Source organism: Lacerta agilis, chromosome 2 (assembly GCF_009819535.1).
Source record: "Lacerta agilis isolate rLacAgi1 chromosome 2, rLacAgi1.pri, whole genome shotgun sequence".
NCBI classification, from domain to species: Eukaryota; Metazoa; Chordata; class Lepidosauria; order Squamata; family Lacertidae; genus Lacerta; species Lacerta agilis.
In genome coordinates, this window is record NC_046313.1 from 72,223,842 (window position 1) to 72,241,416 (window position 17,575).

At 42.9% G+C, this 17,575-nt stretch overlaps 1 protein-coding gene across 2 annotated transcripts in view; it reads right to left on the minus strand.

Annotated features, from left to right (window-relative positions):
• SFMBT1 (Scm like with four mbt domains 1) overlaps positions 1-17,575 on the minus strand; it is a 78,294-nt gene that overhangs the window by 4,159 nt on the left and 56,560 nt on the right. For both annotated transcript variants that reach the window (XM_033140736.1, XM_033140737.1), the window contains exons 8-18: positions 17,104-17,205; positions 15,410-15,560; positions 14,819-14,901; positions 13,659-13,785; positions 11,338-11,451; positions 10,675-10,717; positions 8,856-8,920; positions 6,868-7,007; positions 1,691-1,800; positions 1,069-1,244; positions 19-197 (exon numbers count right to left, since the gene is read on the minus strand). In XM_033140736.1, coding sequence (XP_032996627.1) covers positions 19-197; positions 1,069-1,244; positions 1,691-1,800; positions 6,868-7,007; positions 8,856-8,920; positions 10,675-10,717; positions 11,338-11,451; positions 13,659-13,785; positions 14,819-14,901; positions 15,410-15,560; positions 17,104-17,205 — 1,290 coding nt within the window. The remainder of the gene's footprint in view (positions 1-18; positions 198-1,068; positions 1,245-1,690; positions 1,801-6,867; positions 7,008-8,855; positions 8,921-10,674; positions 10,718-11,337; positions 11,452-13,658; positions 13,786-14,818; positions 14,902-15,409; positions 15,561-17,103; positions 17,206-17,575) is intronic.

Genomic DNA, 17,575 nt, shown 5'->3' on the forward strand with positions numbered 1-17,575 from the left:
TTGTATGCATTATCATACCTGGGGTGAGCCAGCAGGTGTGTTATCTACAGAGGTAGAAGAGCGTTTCTTCTTATGAACAAAGAAGTTTTTCCGTTTCTTTCTTTTCCTGCTTGCCTTCTTCATGCTTGTCTCTGTGTTGCTGTGGATACCTGGTGGACGGCCAATCCTTTTGTTTCTTCGCTTACCATAATAATGGGCTATGAGAAATTAATAGAAAAAGGATTCTTACTGTGAAATGTCAGGATGATTCATCTTTTGCTAGTCCTACATGTATCAAGAGTGCCTCTAAAATCTCCTTTTATCACCACGTTTTATTTATGATATTTATACACCACCAACGGGATAAATGATGTCCATCTATATGACCTATTGTTGCTGTTTGGTGCCTATGGGTATGTGCCTTAGAAGAAAGAGGACATATTCTGCGGTACATAAATTAAACTTGTGCTGGCTATTGGAATCTAGTAACTCAGCAAATAGCACAGTGATTCAAAGGGTTGGAGTGGCAATAATTTGGCACATCAAACTGCTCTACAACCATCAAGAGTTTCTCAACATGTTAAGTGGTGACCAACCTGCAAATTAATCCCGCCCGACACACACTCAAAAATATATCTGTATTGTTTCCCATGGGGCTATCAACAGCTTCCCAAAGGGTAGTTTAGATTTAATTTCAAATCCCATATGGCTCCTCCAAATGAAGATAGAAAGGTCAGGAAAGGTGATACATCACTCACATAACAGGTAGGTTTGTCCTGAGATCAATAGGAACCCCAGTACAATCACAGGTTGGGCTTACTAATACAGCACGAGTTTTCTGCACTGCTAAACTAACTGTAGAAGGACTCAGTGGACACTTTTCAACCCAGGGCAAGATGAAATGTTGATGATATGGTCACAGTACAGTGGTGTTTTGAGCATATATAAACTAAGATGAGCATAATCAGCAGCTTTAAGGAAACTACATTTACTGGAAGTTGTGCTTTCCAGCCACTGACCTACACTGTAGAATAGCTCAGTAGTGAATCAGAAAATTCCCTTGTAGGGCCAACCACCGCAATTACTCACTGTATTTGGTTTTTGTCAGAACAGAGCAGTTCTCTGAACACTTGTCTAGCACCATTTGGGGGCCAAAGAGATTTGGACAACATTCAAGTTTGATACAGGTCTGCCTGCAGAACTCTGCAACTCGATCAGCTGTTCTTACAACTTCCACTGTGGCACGGTAGCTCTTTCCTTTATACCTGAAGCAAGGAGGAAAACAAACAACAACATGTGATTTGATAGTCATTTTTACAAAGACAATATTCTGGATGCCATGGAATTTCTTATGTTTACAGAAAACATTTTAGGGTGAGGAAATGTTGTGCATCACCATTCTCAAACCAAAACACACTCCTACTGTACTGGTTATGGTGCCTGGACCAAATGCATCTCAAACACCAAAGGGACCTAGAACACAGCTGCATGCATTCCACCAGGGAGAAAAGATGAACTTCCTCCTTTAATGAGCAGTGGTCACATTCATTAGAGTCATGACAGCCAGGTAAGGGTGTTTGGGAACGCAGGGCAGCAACTGCAGGCAAGCTCAGGGGGTTAGCATTACAAAGGCTGAGAAATCCTTGGCAATGTCTAATTTGGCCTAAGAGCAAAGGACCGACACACACTTTACAGAACAGAGCCTATTTACTTTGCTTTCAGGGTCTCTCCATATCCATGCCATGCAGCTTCCTCATCCAGCTGTATTTCTCTAAGGACACGGCTAGGTTTATAGGCAGCATTGATCAGCAAAGAAAGAACCTGAAAATGGAAATGAGGAGAGAGTGTTATGAAAACAGTAGGCAAGTAAAATTTTTATATATTAATATGACTTAGTAGATTAGTTCTATTCATCTGAGTTAGCAATTTGAGAGACTGAGCGTTAAACTAAAATGTATCAGTATAGTATGTTTAGAAACCAGTGAAACCTGTGAACCAAAAACAGACAACAAGTAAGGATTTATCTGACTGCCTAAGATTCCCAATTCAATGTTCGGTATAGCCTAACTGTCCTTCCACATTTCCCTCAATGTTGTTCAGGGTAAAGTACTGTTATCTAGCAAATGTTGCTACTTTATTTTATAAAGGTATGCCAAAAATTTGGAGAATACTTCCCCACTCAGACTTCATTTCTGAGATTATTCATTTTCTCCCTCCAGTTCCCTCCACCTCCCAGTCATCAAGAAAATCTTTAATTAAAAAAAAAGAGGATTCTTAAGGAAGGGTAGATGGAAAATGGCAGAAGAGACACCACTAACGTACCAATCAAAGGGAGCTTGGAATAAGATTTCACAGCATTCCATTCGGGAAGGGATATATACTATGGGAAGGAGGTAAATAGGAGTGGTGGTGCTAGGAAGGTTTATCACAATGGCTAAACAAAGTGGAACAATGAGCTAAAAAGCAGGCACTGGAGGAAACAAAAATGCCAGTATCAGGTTTTAACACATTTAGGGGGTGGACTCATTTGAAATAAATGCCCAAGGCCACATTAAAAACAAGCCAGATTTTGATCAAATATAAGAGGTTTGATAACAAGCTTCAAGCCAACTTGATTTCAAAGTAAATATTTATCCTTGCATTCAAACAGCTGGAAAAATTACTGAGTGATAATTGCCCCATTCAATTTATTCCGAGATGTAAGACACATGCACCAATTTAATGAGCAAATAACCCAGAATAGTGAACCATCATTATTATAAAAACTCATACAAAAAGGATTTTGCATTGTTAGACCATGGATACTGCACAGTATCTGACAAAGCTGCCACTATGAAGAATAACCCATGGCGTTTAACATGCAGCAGAGACCCCCAGAGGCAACTCCTATAATCTAGAACGGGGGTCTGCAACCTGCGGCTCCGGAGCCGCATGCGGCTCTTTTACACCTTTGCCACGGCTCCGGGGCGGATACGCCTGTCCACTTTTCCAGCTGGCCAGTGGCAGTGGCCGCCCTCCAGCTGGCCGGCGGCCCGCCCCCCAGAGGCTGAGGGCGCTGCTGCTGTGCTGCTCTGCTCATGCGTTGTGCCTTGTTTCTGCCAGCGCAGGCGCAGCAGCAGACAGCAGCAGTTTCCCTCCGGAGGTGTGGCTGCTGGTGTGGAGCTGCTGCTGGCTGCTGCGTCGAGGCTACGACGAGGTAGGCAGCTGCGGGCTGGGCCAGGGGCGGCGGATGGTGGGCGAGGGCGAGGGGGGAAGCCCTCTTTTTAAAAATGGTTGAGGAAGCAGCGCCTGTTTCCCTGCCGCTGCCTCCTTCACTCCTGGTTCCGCTCACAGCCTCAGACCGCGCTCTTGCGGGCGCGCGTCTCTCTCTGCCCTGGAGCAAGGCTGGGACTCACCCTTGCCCGGGACCCGCGTCTCAGGAGCCAATGGGTGCACGTGTCGCGAGGGGGCTTGGAGGCGCCTAGGAGCCTGAGCACGCACAGCAGGGACGTGGCTGCTTAAAAAGGCTGCATGGAGAAAAAGGCAGTTGTGCGTTCTTCCGCAGCAGCGCCGAGCGGAGCCGCCGGCGGACCTCACCAGGCAAGGTTAGTCGCGTCGCCCCCGCCTTCCAGGGCGCAAAGCTGGGCTGGCTGGGCAGAAACCGCCGTCGAGCTCTCTGCCTGCCGCGGGCGGGGGGCTTTTTCAACCCCCCCAACGAGTCCCTTGGGGTAGGGGACTGGGACTGGGGAGGGGGAGTCCTCTGCCGCTGCTTCCTCAGGTGTGTTGCTTAGGCTGCCGGGCGGAGCACGGGAGCGCAAGTTGGCCGCCTGCGCCACGCCCTCCAGCTGTGGCCTCTCCAAAGTGGCCTCTCCAAACGTGCGGCGCAAAGAGCGGTGCCTTGGCTTTGCCCCGGTTTGGTTGGGCAGCCTGTGGCTGGAGGAGATCGGGGGGATTCCTCCTCGGCGGCTGAAAGAGGGGCTTGTTCTCCCGCGCTTTCTTTTCTCCCAGTTCTAGGTCACTCGACCCACAATAGCACTTCTTTAGTCTCCTTGCCGCACGCGCTCTGGCAACTTTTCAGGCTCCGGCTTGCATAAAAACTGGGAAAGCTTTCTCTCGCTTCCTTCCCCCCTCCCCCTCTCATTTCCTTCCCCCCTCCCCCTCCGATGGTGCTCTCCAACCACCTACCTGCTGGTCACGAGTTTCGCCCCCCCACTCCTTGGAAGGGTTTCATTAGTGGAGCTGAGCTTGTCCCCTGCTGAGGTAAATGACTTATTGCTCTGCTTCGACCGGGGGGTGGGGTGGGTGGGCTGGTAAAGAAAACCAAACCTGCGTAACTTATGCAGAGGCAGAATTTACTAGGTGGGGGAGAAGCCCCTGTCGTGACTTCCAGGCGTTTGGAAGCACGGACAGCCCACCAAAAAGAAAACTTGTGAAAATGCTTCCTTCACGAGGACAAGGAGTAATAAGGGTGGAGATGAGCCGAAAGTCCAAAGGAAATGAATTCTTGAAGTGGGAGGATGTACTACGGGAGGCAGAATAAAGGGCTGGTTCTCACAGAGACATGGGTAGGAAAATGACGCCCCAAAAGGTTGCAGTTTTTCCTCTGTCCTGAGTGTGTGTTAGGGGAGCCTTGACAAAGCACCTGTTGGCGTGGAAGAGAGGAGTCCTAACTTGGATCTGTGTTCATGTGCAAAATCTATCGCCATTGTCATTAAGGGGGCAGGGAACTCCCCTAAAAAGCTTTGAACACTACGAACTACTACAGCCACCTGTATGCAAGTCAGCACAAACATCACAGGCTTCTCTGGTGCAATTCTGTGCTTTATTTAGCAAGAGAGGAGGTTGGAAGAGGTGAGCATAGCCTCTGGTCTGGAATATTAAGGGTAAAAGACACTAGCATTATTGTAAAAGCCAGCAGTCTTCAATTAGACATGGGACAAACATTTAACACAAGAGTGCAGTTGAGGACTCATTTTTTTAAAAAACAACAACAAATCAAATATTTGTATGCTGTTGCAACCCACCTTGGATCAGGCTGTGACCTGGTAGTGGTCCCCAGGGTGGATAAAAATGAATGATTTTTTTTAAAAAAAAAATCATTTTTTTAAAATCAGATTTTTTTTATTTAAATCGGATTTTTTAAAATTTAAATCGGATTTTTTAAAATAAAATGCAGCGTTATATTTGTTTTAAATGTCGCAATGTTTTTGCGGCTCCCAGTTTCTTTTTTTTCCTTCGGAAACGGGTCCAAGTGGCTCTTTTTGTCTTAAAGGTTGCAGACCCCTGATCTAGAATGTTCTCAAAGGACTATAAATTTGTCGCAAAAGATCAAATGACTGACTCATCAACTCTAATATTCTGCCGTGGGCAGCTTCTACTGCTGCTTAGCGACAGGTGTATATTCTCTTCTCCATAATGCCACTAAGGCATTTCTGTAATACAACGAAAAGTACAGAGCCCGACAGATATCTAACTTGCCCCAAAGCCTTTTCATTTGTCACTGGGTGTCCATTCTTGCCTTTCCACTTCAAAAATGCACTCAAGGCAGGGAACATAATACATTAAAAACAAATAGCTTAAAAAAAAGTAAAACACAATGAATTAGACCAGGGGTAGTCAACCTTTTTATACCTACCGCCCACTATTGCATCTTTCTTGATGGCAAAATTTCCTTACCGCCCACCAGTGCTCGATGGAAGGAGGATTCAGCTTGTGCCATAGAACCCCCTACCGCCCACCTAGAATCCTGAAACGCCCACTAGTGGGCGGTAGGGACCAGGTTGACAACCCCTGAATTAGACTGTGAAGAACCATGAGCAGAGTTCTGTTCACATGATCCCCCGCAGACAGAGAAGGTGTATTTCTTCCCTTTGAAAACTCTGAGAAGCATCTTAGGGTGCCTACAGAACAGTGTCAGAAGTGGTGCAAAGGACTGCAAGAGCAAATTGCCTCCCTTGCTTCCTCCAGCAGGAGCCTCTGCTACATCACAGTCCTTTCCATGAATGGAAGGGCGTGCCTCAATCATAGCCAAACAAAAGAAGAACACAGCAACAAATCAGCAAAACCACATTCCAAAGGGACCAAATTCTGTATCCTGTTAATAAAACATGCAGTTTTTTATTAATAAAAACAACTCTACACCCTGTAACAATGGCTTATATTTTTGTTGTTCTACCAGGTACTGCCTTACAATCAGAAGGAGAAGTTAGTATGTATCTGTCCTTTGCAGAGGTTTATACCATTATAAGTTTCACCTGTCCTGCTAATGTGAATGGGCCCCTTACAAAAAAACTATAGCGTTCTTTGATAGCAGAAAATATCAAAGTGATGCCCTCCAGCTAGCTGGAAGGGGTAGAAACTTGTTTGCAGCCAGTTTTTTTATGGTGAGTATGGGATTCTCCTTGCAGAACTGGACTCTTGATTCACCAAAATATACTGCCATGTCCCATGGGTTCCAGATTACCCTAGACAAAACTATGCTTTCCAAACTTACCAGGAAGCCTCTGGCATACCATGCAACAATACAAGCTGATCTCACCACCATCCCTATGACATAGAAGAAACCATCTTGCTACTCTATAGCTGAATTTGTTTCATGAAATGCAGATTGAGAAATCTAGTTCAGACAAGCCTTTCCCACAGCATGGCGTCATTATTTTATGTTTTAGTGCTTGATAATTATGAGAATTATGCTGTGCAACTTAATGCTGCCAAACCCACCCACATCTTGATTATGATTTCAACTTTCGAACCTAATACATTATTTTATAGGTCTACAATTTCCATACTTAACATTGAATGCTGCATTAATGTATTTCTCGTCTACAATGATACAGAGGGGGTGCTTTGACAAAGAAAGGGAATATATTGTGCCACAAGCATATAGCCATGTTTTCCAGATGCCCTTACCTCTTTAAGAACAAGGACACAGTTTCCTGGTCCCACAGACTGTGGTAGTTCTGCAATTCTACCTTTGTTAAGATATGGCCCTGAGAAGCAGCGATGATTAAAGTAGATCTTTGGACAGCAGTATTTACCATTGGTTACAACTAGAAAAAATAAGAATAATAATCAGAACACTCTGTGCAAACATGTGCTCTTAAATACAGTGGAACCTTGGCTCCCGGACGGCTTAGCCGCCAAACAAATTGGCTCCCGAACGCTGCAAACCCGGAAGTGTTCTGGTTTACAACCCTTTTTCAGAAGCCGAACGTCCAATGCGGCTTCCGTTTGAGTGCAGGAAGGTCCTGCAGCCAATCAGAAGTTGCGCCTTGGTTTTAAAATGGTTTTGGGAGTTGAATGGACTCCCGGAACAGATTAAGTTTGAGAACCAAGGTACCACAGTACTAGCATTTGGAAAGCATTTAAACTATAGAAATTAAACCAATAAATACAGGGCCACATCCAACACTGCAGCTCCTCTGGTGCAGCACACTTCCATGCATGCAACTGCTCTCCCTCTCCTGTCCCCTCTGATCTCTGTGCGCCTGTAAAATCAACTCGGGGGAGGGGGCTTGAGGGAACCTCTCATGTAGATGTTTTCTGGAAGAGCCTGGGCAGAGGAGAGGGAAAGAGAAGTCCCAATGCCCCAGTGGAACTACACATACAGAACTCTGGATGCAACCCAGAGTTTCACATATATGCACATTTATTTTTGATAGCTCTATTTAGTTAAGGTCAGAGGTAAATAATATACCTTGTGAAATTTATTCTGCCTCCTCATGGCAGAATTAAAAATTCAGTGAATTGGATCCAGATTAACAGGGATTCTGCTTGCACACTAGACTCCAGTGGCTCCTCTTCACTGCAACCCCCCTGCAACTCACCCAAAGCTGGACCTGAGAGATGAGGGAACTTGCCCAAAATTCAGGGAGCAAATTTGCACAAGGGCCTTTTCGCTAGCACAAGACGCCTTTGAACAGCACACACAGGTTTGGATCTAAACCACTAAAAACTGGGCCAGAATCAGCTATGTGACAGTGTCACAAAGCCCAATCAAACAGAAAGCAAGGGCTTGTGGCCACTGCCAATACCTGATTTTCTGGGCTCCTCCCTGCCCCAACTCCGTTCTAGTTTATCCCATTCTGCAGTGTGATTGGGGTGCCCTCAGAGGACCCCTTTGAGAAGCTGCTGGGGGAGCAGAGAGAGGGAAAGTCAACTTCTGCCATCCTGTTATGCAGACTTTTTTTGGATACAATTTATTATGTGCCTGAAGCAAAGTTTGCCTGAAGCAAAGTTTATGGTTATTTGCTTTAGCGTGCAAAATAAGTTTGCATCCTCCGTGATGCAAGATAGTGAAAGATATCAATATACCAATAATCATTTCATTCCAGCTATGCTTGGACTAAGAGCCGCTTTCTTTTAAAGCCCTAATTCCAGGGGTTTATAATTGGCACATATAGAAATTGTATTGTATTGACATAACATCTCTCCAGTTAAAAACCAATTAAATCCCAGAATGAGCAGCAGCCACTTCTGCAAAGCTGACATTAGGTAGTACCTCAAACACACATTTTGCTGCATTGCAAGTCATGCAGCAAGATTTTAGAGAGTATTAACTGATTTGTTCAGCAGCAGATGCACTTGTTCAACATTCATTTATTCAACAGTTTAACAAATGATTAGATTTCACCATCTGGCACATATGGAATTCTACTGTCAAATGGCCTTTTGTCTATAGAGTTGCCAGAGTTCCCTGAAAAGCAGAACATGGAAACTCACTGCAGAACAGATAAAAGTTCGAAGGAAGAGTAGAAAGTGTTTGTGAGGAAGAGCCCCACCTCAGCAGGATAGGTCTAGAAAAGCTAAGCCAGTGAGGGAAATTTATGACATGTACACACCCTGGCGTTTAGCCTCATTCTCCAACTACTACACACACAAAGACACTTCTTTCTTACCGGTATCAGCGGAGTTCAGTTCCTGGCTCTTTAGTCCCTCATGGACAGTTCTTGAGGATAATATTCTGACCAAGGAAGAGATGCGAAGCAAAAAAAAAAGAAAAAAGAGATGGCATTATTCATACGTGAGTCTTTGCTTTTTGGGCTCTTGAGCTCCTCATCCAGTTTGGGCTTTTGTTTTTGTTTCTACAGTAGAAGGGACTTGTGCCTCTAGCAAGGTTTCATATTCATTGTCTCCCTTCCCCCGCTTCTCTCCTCTTGCCCCCTCTGGAATATCGGTTCCCTCATTCCCTCCTTAGTGCCCAAGCCCTATTATAATTAAGACAAAGCACACAAAACTGAAAAAAATAACATATACTTCCCCTGCCCAGCCCTGCGTCCATTGTTTCCCTCTGTCTATTTTAGATTGTAAACCTTCCAGGGCAGGTCATATCTGTTCTTTATAAAGTGGTATACACATAGGTGGCATAACAAAGAACAGGAGTTTTTCAGGCCTGGGGGCCCCATGTGGCCCTCCAGGATTCTTTGATCCTCAGGATTTTCTATAACCCATGACTCCTCCTAGGCACCCTCATCACAGACCCTGCTCCACATGCTCTGCTGGTTGGAATGTATCCTTGGACTGGAATAGTGTCCCTTTCTTGCTCAGATAGAGCGATAAATGTGCAGAGACCTCTGATTTTTGTGCGGCTATAGAAAAATAAGAGTCACATTCATGGCCTTACCCACCACTGGTACATGGTCCTTAGAAGGTTGCCCACTAGGGAATGTGGCCCCCAGGCTGCTGAAAAAGGTCCCCCAACTCTATAAAACCAACAAGGTGGCCAGAGATGTAGGCATTGCTAAAGAACAGCAGCAACATGTCAGGTGAAATAATGCCAAGTGAACAATATCCCTCCTACCCTGTCCAACATGTTGCATGCGTGTGAGAAAAATGCACCAGAAGATGGAAAGCAAAGTTGGCAATCACTTCCAAGAACTGGAGGACAGAGAACTTGCTTAAGGGACTACCCCAGAGTGTGTTCATGCTATAGATTCTATAGCATAACATCTATAGCATCTGGTGTGTCTATAGTATAGATCAAGTGTTGTCAACCTGGTCCCTACCACCCACTAGTGGGTGTTTCAGGATTCTAGGTGGGCGGTAGGGGGTTCTACAGCACAAGATGAATCCTCCTTCCATTGAGCACTGGTGGGAGGTAAGGAAATTTTACCATCAAGAAAGATGCAATAGTGGGCGGTAGGTATAAAAAGGTTGACTATCCCTGGTATAGATATCAACATCTCAATCCAACTATTATATGACAGGAAGATCCACTGATGGCAGGTCACTTCCAGAGAACTGCAGTGTATCAAACAAAGTATGGAATTATTTCTTCTGAATTAACTGGACTTCTATCTACTTTTCTAACAGAGTTCATTCTTCTGCTATTGCAATCCAAATGCAGATTTGTGAGGCTAACCATCTACGTGACTCGTGGGACATTTGGGGACCTGAAGTGAAAAAGAATTAAGTAAAAACCTTTCAAGCAGCACTTATGAAAGGGACATGGGGGTGAATTAAAAAAAGTAATACCCAAAGCCATGCTAACTAACAGAAAAGTGTACACCTCCAGTATGACCTGAGAACAGTTCAGAAAGATGCAGCTGATTTAGAAAAAATGTAGTTATGTTATATCCAGAGAGTATCGTAGCATGACAGAGCCACAAAGATGCATAATATTTCCAACTACTAAGTAAGTGAGCTCTAGTTAACTGCATTCCAGCTTCTCAAAAAAACAGTCCATTGCTAGCAATGTGCAATAAGTTCAATGCTTACGGTTTCTCTGGTTGGACCACTGCAATTTTCTTTTCCTTGTTCACTGTAAGCCAAGGTGAAAGTCAATGAGTAACCAGTGTATCATTTAAAAGGTTTTCCAATGTTAACACACACTTTTTTATTTTATAATCTTCTGTAAGCAGAATTTCAACATTTACATAGTCAGGCTACAGATTATAGTCATGTTTCATCACCGCCTGGGGAATTGAGACCCAACTTTCTTGTGAAACATGAAGAGATGAGCAAAGAACCAAACACAGGAAAATCCCTGAACATTCAAGTGCAAACACACAGGCTTTCCAGTTTCCTAAGCTTACAAACATGCATTTTTCCAACTTGAAGGGTGCTCTAAACCTACATGCAAGGGCTTGTGCACTGCCCATCTACTGCTGCTCCAAGTATCCCCAAAGGGTTGCCTTGCTACTAAGTTCTAGTGAGTTCTAGATTCGCAAAGTATTAATTAAAATTGTCTTAAAACCCTCCACAGCCCTTCCTCTCTAGGGACTTGCTCTTGTGCTGTTTGACAGAGCTACAGAGCAAGTGTTTTACCATTGTTATGTAAGAAATGCATATATACCATAGTACTCTGAAGTACAACAATCAATTCTGCAATACACTCCACTCCATCTTGTAGTACAGGTATAGTAATTGTATTAGTCATACCTACTGCCCTGCGAGGAGGTCTAAGCTGATATCCATTTGTTTCGCACCAGCCTACTGGAAATATGTTCATAGATTCCACACTCACTATGCATTCAGGGACTGGCATTTTAGAACCTGTTAAGATAAAAATGGAACACATAGCCCAAATCAATGGTTGTTGCAGAGACTTCCGGCGGCGACGCAATCGCCGGGTGGTCGAGGGCTGCTTCGGGTCCGAAGCGCCCTGTCCATCCCGGGGGTTAGGAGCCCCGCTACCGCAAAGCGGGGCTCCGGTTGGGGTGCGGGAAGAGCGTCCCGCACCCTGGGCTCCCCGGCAGCGCCCGCGGAGGCTCCGAACCCTTCCCTCGCTCCCCCTGTAAAGGGGGAGTGGGGGTGAAGGGACAACGGAGCCGGGCTTCGGGGACATGCCCCAACCGGGATGCAAATGCGGCGACAAAGCCCGCGGTGAGCGTCTAAGTTCTACCTTTGAAGAATGGAGCTAAAGGAACCCGGTGGTCGTGAGTAAAGAATCGGATTAGAAATCGTGCTTTTGGAACGATCCGGGGGGAAGGAGAAAGGCAGCCTGCCTCCCTCCCTTCGAGCTTAAGAATCTAACCAATTTGAGTGATTACTGCTACAGAACTGGCTACAATGTATTTAAAATTGACACATGAGACTGGCAAACTCTTTTTTCAGGAAGCTAACTAGAGGAAAATATCTCCATTTAAAGTTGCGGTATTTGCGCTCCAGCTCAGGAAAATGGCGACGAACAAAGAGGGGAGTAGAAATATAACACCCACTTCCTCCTCCTCTGCCAGTATGCTGGGTATCGTCCTTGAACTGGTATTGAACTCTGGACTAACGGATGAACAGAGACTCACTGCCTTGAAGGTGGAACTGCTTTATAGAAAAGTCAAAGTCTTGTGTGGGGGTCTGAAATGGAACCAATTGCCCACAGAGGAGGCTTTTAAAACTTTTGACACTTTGGAAGAAAGCCTTGCCAAGGAGCTGAGAGGGTGGATGGAAAGATGGAGAGAAATGAGTGAGCCACTTCGGAGAAGAAATTCGCTTTTTGGGGGTGGCAGCCCCAAGGCGACGTCAAGATTTCTTATATCCAGTCCCCGAGGTGTGAGCTCGGGGGCCAGGGACAGAGAATTAAGGTATTTACAAGAAGAAAAGGAATGTTACAAAGAACCGAAGAAGCTGAGAGATGATGAGATGGACACCTCTGAACTCGTGGCAAGGAGAGGTTTGGACTGTGCCTGGATCTGTGGACGTTTGGAGAGGGAAGCTACATGGAAGTTCAGTGCTGATGCCACCAGGAGAAGAATAATGGACAGAGGGGGTGTGGGGTGAAGCATTAAGTAAAACTTAAAGTAGCCTGATATGGTAAATTGAAATCGGAGGGTGAATACTGTCAACAATATTTTGTTATACTCTTTATTCGAACATGAAAGGAGATATTTCAAGTTTTTATGTTATTAGCAGCAATCTTAAGGATAGAAGAGATAGATTTGATGCGAATGATTTGTGAAGATCTGTGAGGTGGAGTATAAGTAAAGTGAATTTAAGTGGATTAAGTTTATGGATTAAGAGGAGTAAGATTAAGATGTAGATTAAGATAAGAAATCGATAAGAATAAATGAAGAAGAATTATGACGAGGTATCATTATGACGATGCATTCTTAGTAAAATGTTGAAGATATAATTGAATGTAACTATATAATTGAATTTAATTTCTTTTTTCTTTTTTCAGGAGAAATGGTTATAAAATAGATTAAGGATATAAATTCGAAGGTGAAAAGGCAGGGGAAGTCAATGGTCAAGATATGGAAATAGAAATTTTTTTTTTTTTCTTTTAGAAAGATGCAATAAGAAAACTTGACATTGTTTGTATTTGTTTTATTTGTTTTGCATTTGTTTAATTGTAGGTGTGGGTGTGGGTATATGTTGTTATAGAAAAATGCCAATAAATTCTTATAAAAAAAAACAAATCAATGGTTGTTGCAAATGGACTTGCAACAGAACACAACACAACACTTGCTATAATACATGCCTGTGTACCTGCACATTTAAATCAGACATAAGTAGCATGACAGGCCCTCAAAAAAGGAATCTGTCAGGAAACAAGCCTTTGCTTGTTGCCTATAAGGGTTTTATCACGAGTTGCAAAAAAATAAAACAAAACCATGGGCTGGAACAGCTGTTTTCAGAGCCATTTTTAGGAGTAAGACTGTGTGCTGGTAAAGATTAATAATGTTCAGATAAGGCAGTGGCATCAACATGCTACATGGGGAAGGCGAACAAAATTCAAAACATCTACCTTTCAAAATATAACTTACTTTCCAGCTGTAGCCAGAGATAGGAATCCTTCACCTTTGTAACAGTAGCTACACAAATTTCTTCAGGATCTTGTGAGTTTACTGCCTCAAGTTTCATGTTCTCCTTAAAGCCATGGTCAGAAGTCAGCTAAAGAAGAAGAAGAAAAAACACTTAGGCGGAACATGCAATTTTAAGGGCACCCAATTCATATACCAAACAGGAAAGACGTTCAGAACAAGTTAAACACAGACCATTGAAGGGAATCACAAGGGATTTAAATGGTAAGTTCAAAACAATAATCAGCAAGCGGCTTCTTGCAGATTACCAAGGGAATTTCAACCTGGCATTCAAAAAAAGTATTAAAAGAAGAAAAAAATAATTGAATTTACAGTAAAACATTCAAGAGACTCTGCTTCAAACCCACATCTTGCAATACTCAAGATCAAAATTAAACTGCAATAGTGGAGATATTGTATACAAAATAAGAAGCCTACTTCCTGCACAAAGGATAAATTAATTCTCACAAAGAGCAACAAGGTGGTAAACTTGTGTCTGGGCTGTGCCACTTCAAGCTAAAGTGGGAACCTACATGGTTTACTCTTCCATACATTCAGGCAGGATCCAAAAGGCTGCATGCCATGTTCCATGCATGTACCAAGCTTCCCCCTCCCATCAGAGTCCCTTACCAAAAAATTGCACCGACAGGCTGATAACTCTCTAGAACATGGCTTGAAGGGCTTGCTGTTGGAAAGCAAAATCCACTAACCCTCCCTGCCAAAGTGCTTCCCATGTGTGCAGTAGAAAAAGCAGTACGAATCCCGGAACCAAGAAGACTAGATTTTGGGAAGAAGGATACTAGTTGACCCATCTCCCCGATATTCTAGGGGCTGAATTCAGCCCACCTCCCAGAAACATTTCATCAGGTGAACCCTCACCTACACTTCATATCCTGTTTGTGGCCAAAGTTGCATAATGCCGTTGCTTGACATCCAAACCTTGAGATACCATCAATTCTTGCAGAATAAGTTGAATATTAAACATCTCTTTAGACTATTTGGGGACACTTTGCCCTAAAAACACCAGTTACTCCAATTCTTATTTTCACTATGTGGTGTGGCTAACAAGCTTTACAAACTAAGTAAAATATTCACTGTTGAATAAACACATTGTGAATGCTTACCGAGGGAAAACAGCTTTGGGGAGCAGCCTCTGCTCCACACTGCTTGAGATAATCTGCCCAGTCAAAGTCTTGCCCAGGATAACCTATGAATGAGCAAACAAATGACTCTTATTTATTAATGCATTTCTATCTTATCCTTCTTACAAAGAGGTCAGGGTAGTAGCCACAATCCTCTCCTCTATTTTATCCTCACAGCCACCTTCTTAGGTAAGGTAAACTGAGAGACAGTCTGCCAAAAGACACCCACTGAGCATAATAGTTGTGTGGGATTTATGCCAGGATCTCTCTACTCCTTGTTCAACATTTGTCTATCCCATACTGGCTTAAAGTAAATTTGAGAATGATATGAGTAGTTCCTGAGGACACACAAATGCCTTCACATTCTCAAACTAGGCTTTTCACACTACTTGAAAAGCCTAGGCCCAATGTCTTTCCCAGACCACTTTTATAGTCATTATAAGAAATCTTGCTGTTAAATTGTCCCAGTCTCTGCAATATGCGGAATAGAAGTGTTTTCAGAGATAAAAGTATAATGCTTCCAGTTCAACTGCTCATATGAGAGCATGCAAATAGACTGCATAGGCTACACACCTGGTGGAGGGCTGAGATGCAAGCCATTTTTTAGACTCCACTGCACAGGGAAAATACCAGGACTGTTGACATGATAGACGTAAGACCGGCTTGTGGTATATTCTGGTCGCAAATGATCTATTTCTACCAAAAAGTATTTATCATTGAACACCTGCAAAAAGACAAAGGAATGACTTTGAAACAAAGTTCATTTTACTAACATATAAAACGTTCTGAGTCACTGTCCTACTGCTAATAGTGGGTTGTATCAAATGTTAGTCTTATTAAGAGCAGACACATTGAAATGAATGACCATGACTAATTAAGGTTCATTAATTAATTTCAGTGGGTCAACTCTGAGAAGGACCTAGTTGGATACAATTCTTTGTTATTTATTGGCTAGGATACAGAGCCGTGATCAATGTGCCCAAGGACTGAGCATGCTCAATGGGGAGTTAACTAGTTTTCTTTGAACAGCCTGCCCACCTGCATGAAATACTACACACTACTTTTGAAAGTCACGTCAATTTCAAAAGTAATCTGTCATGAGCAATGGGAGAAATACAACCCTGAATACCTCTTTGAGCATGCAGAACCTCATGCTTGTAAAGTACCTCAAACATGATCAGAACCTTGAAGCATTTTAAAAGGAGGATATAGCGAAGTGGGAACACGCTCAGGACAAACATTCCACATTTATATAGGAAGAAGCAAGACAAAAAGGGCAACAGGAGATCTTAGGCTTCTCAAGAGATAAAGTCAGAAAAATCAAGAACTTGAACTGGATTATGTATGGAAAAGTCAAATCACTGAGACACCAAGAAGGTTTAATAAACAGAAATTAACACCGTTTTATAGAAATAGAACAAATAAATAAATAAATAAAAATGGGCTGATTAAAACAAGGAATTCCCCCTGCTCTAGCCATATAAAGTAAAATTAAGAAGGTGGAAAAGTACACTTGATCCTATAATTCCAAGGACTCATCCCATGACAAGGATGACTCATATGAACTGTAATTAAGATAAACACAATAATGAGCTGCTGAAGTTGATTAGATTTTGGGCAGCAGAGAGACTGTGTTAAATGTGTAGTTGATTAGGAGGAGGAGAAAAATGTACCTAGACAGGAATGGGACTGTGAGAATGCCATCCGAATTTCTCAAATAGATAAGCTATTTTATGTGAAAAATCTGATGAGCCATCTTAGAAGGAATAAGATATAGAAACGTAAGGCATGTAAGATAAAGGGAATGTTGGTTAGGCAGAAAAAGAAAGGTTGATACTGTTGACAGCACTTATAGCTGCTCTGACAGTTTACTGCTGAGAAAATGACAAGAATTGTGCATCTATTCCAGACATTGTCATGACACCTAGACTTGTAAGAGTTCTGAACTGAAAAGAAAGTTACTTTTACAACAACAAAAACCAAGGGAGGATGCCTATGGACATATTTAATTTATAGTGAGTACTGCATATGGGTCATTCATTGCAATAAATCATGAAAGAATAGAAGGCCCCAAAGTGGGGACCTCACTATGGAACTCAAGGAAACATGTCTTGATTTCCTAAGAGCACTGAGTGTACACAAAATTATATTAAAGCGAGGAGGACCAGAAAGTTACCTTGCTGATGCCAAATGGGAAGATGAAAAAATAGAGTATGTTTAAAATGTTACATCTTGGAGCCAGAGAACTTCAGAATATAATTGGGTACCTTTGTAACTGTGGCTGGCGAGATGACGAAAGGAGCTTTGGGATCAACAGCTTCTAACTTCATGTTCACAGAGAATGAATGAATTCCAACGACAGGTTTGTCCTAAAAATGACAACATGAAAATTTTATATCATCATTGAGGCCTTTATCAGAAAATTCTTCAAAGTAGAAGAGATGCCTAGTATCTTCCACTAGCACAAGAGACGACATAACTTTATCCTTTAATATTTCAACAAGAATCACACTAGTTCATCTCCTGGCATTTCAAAAGTTATTTCGCTTACAGGAAGCCAGCAAATGAAAGTTGGCAGCAATTGCTCTCTTACTAAAATGGACATTACATTTTCAGTTCAGCAAGACTGGGATTTGACATAATACTTTTCACCCAGGAATTTCTAATCTGCAGCATATTGAAGGTATTTAGAAAACTCTCCTGGTTCACAGAGAGACCATTTAATGTAAAAACAAAAAA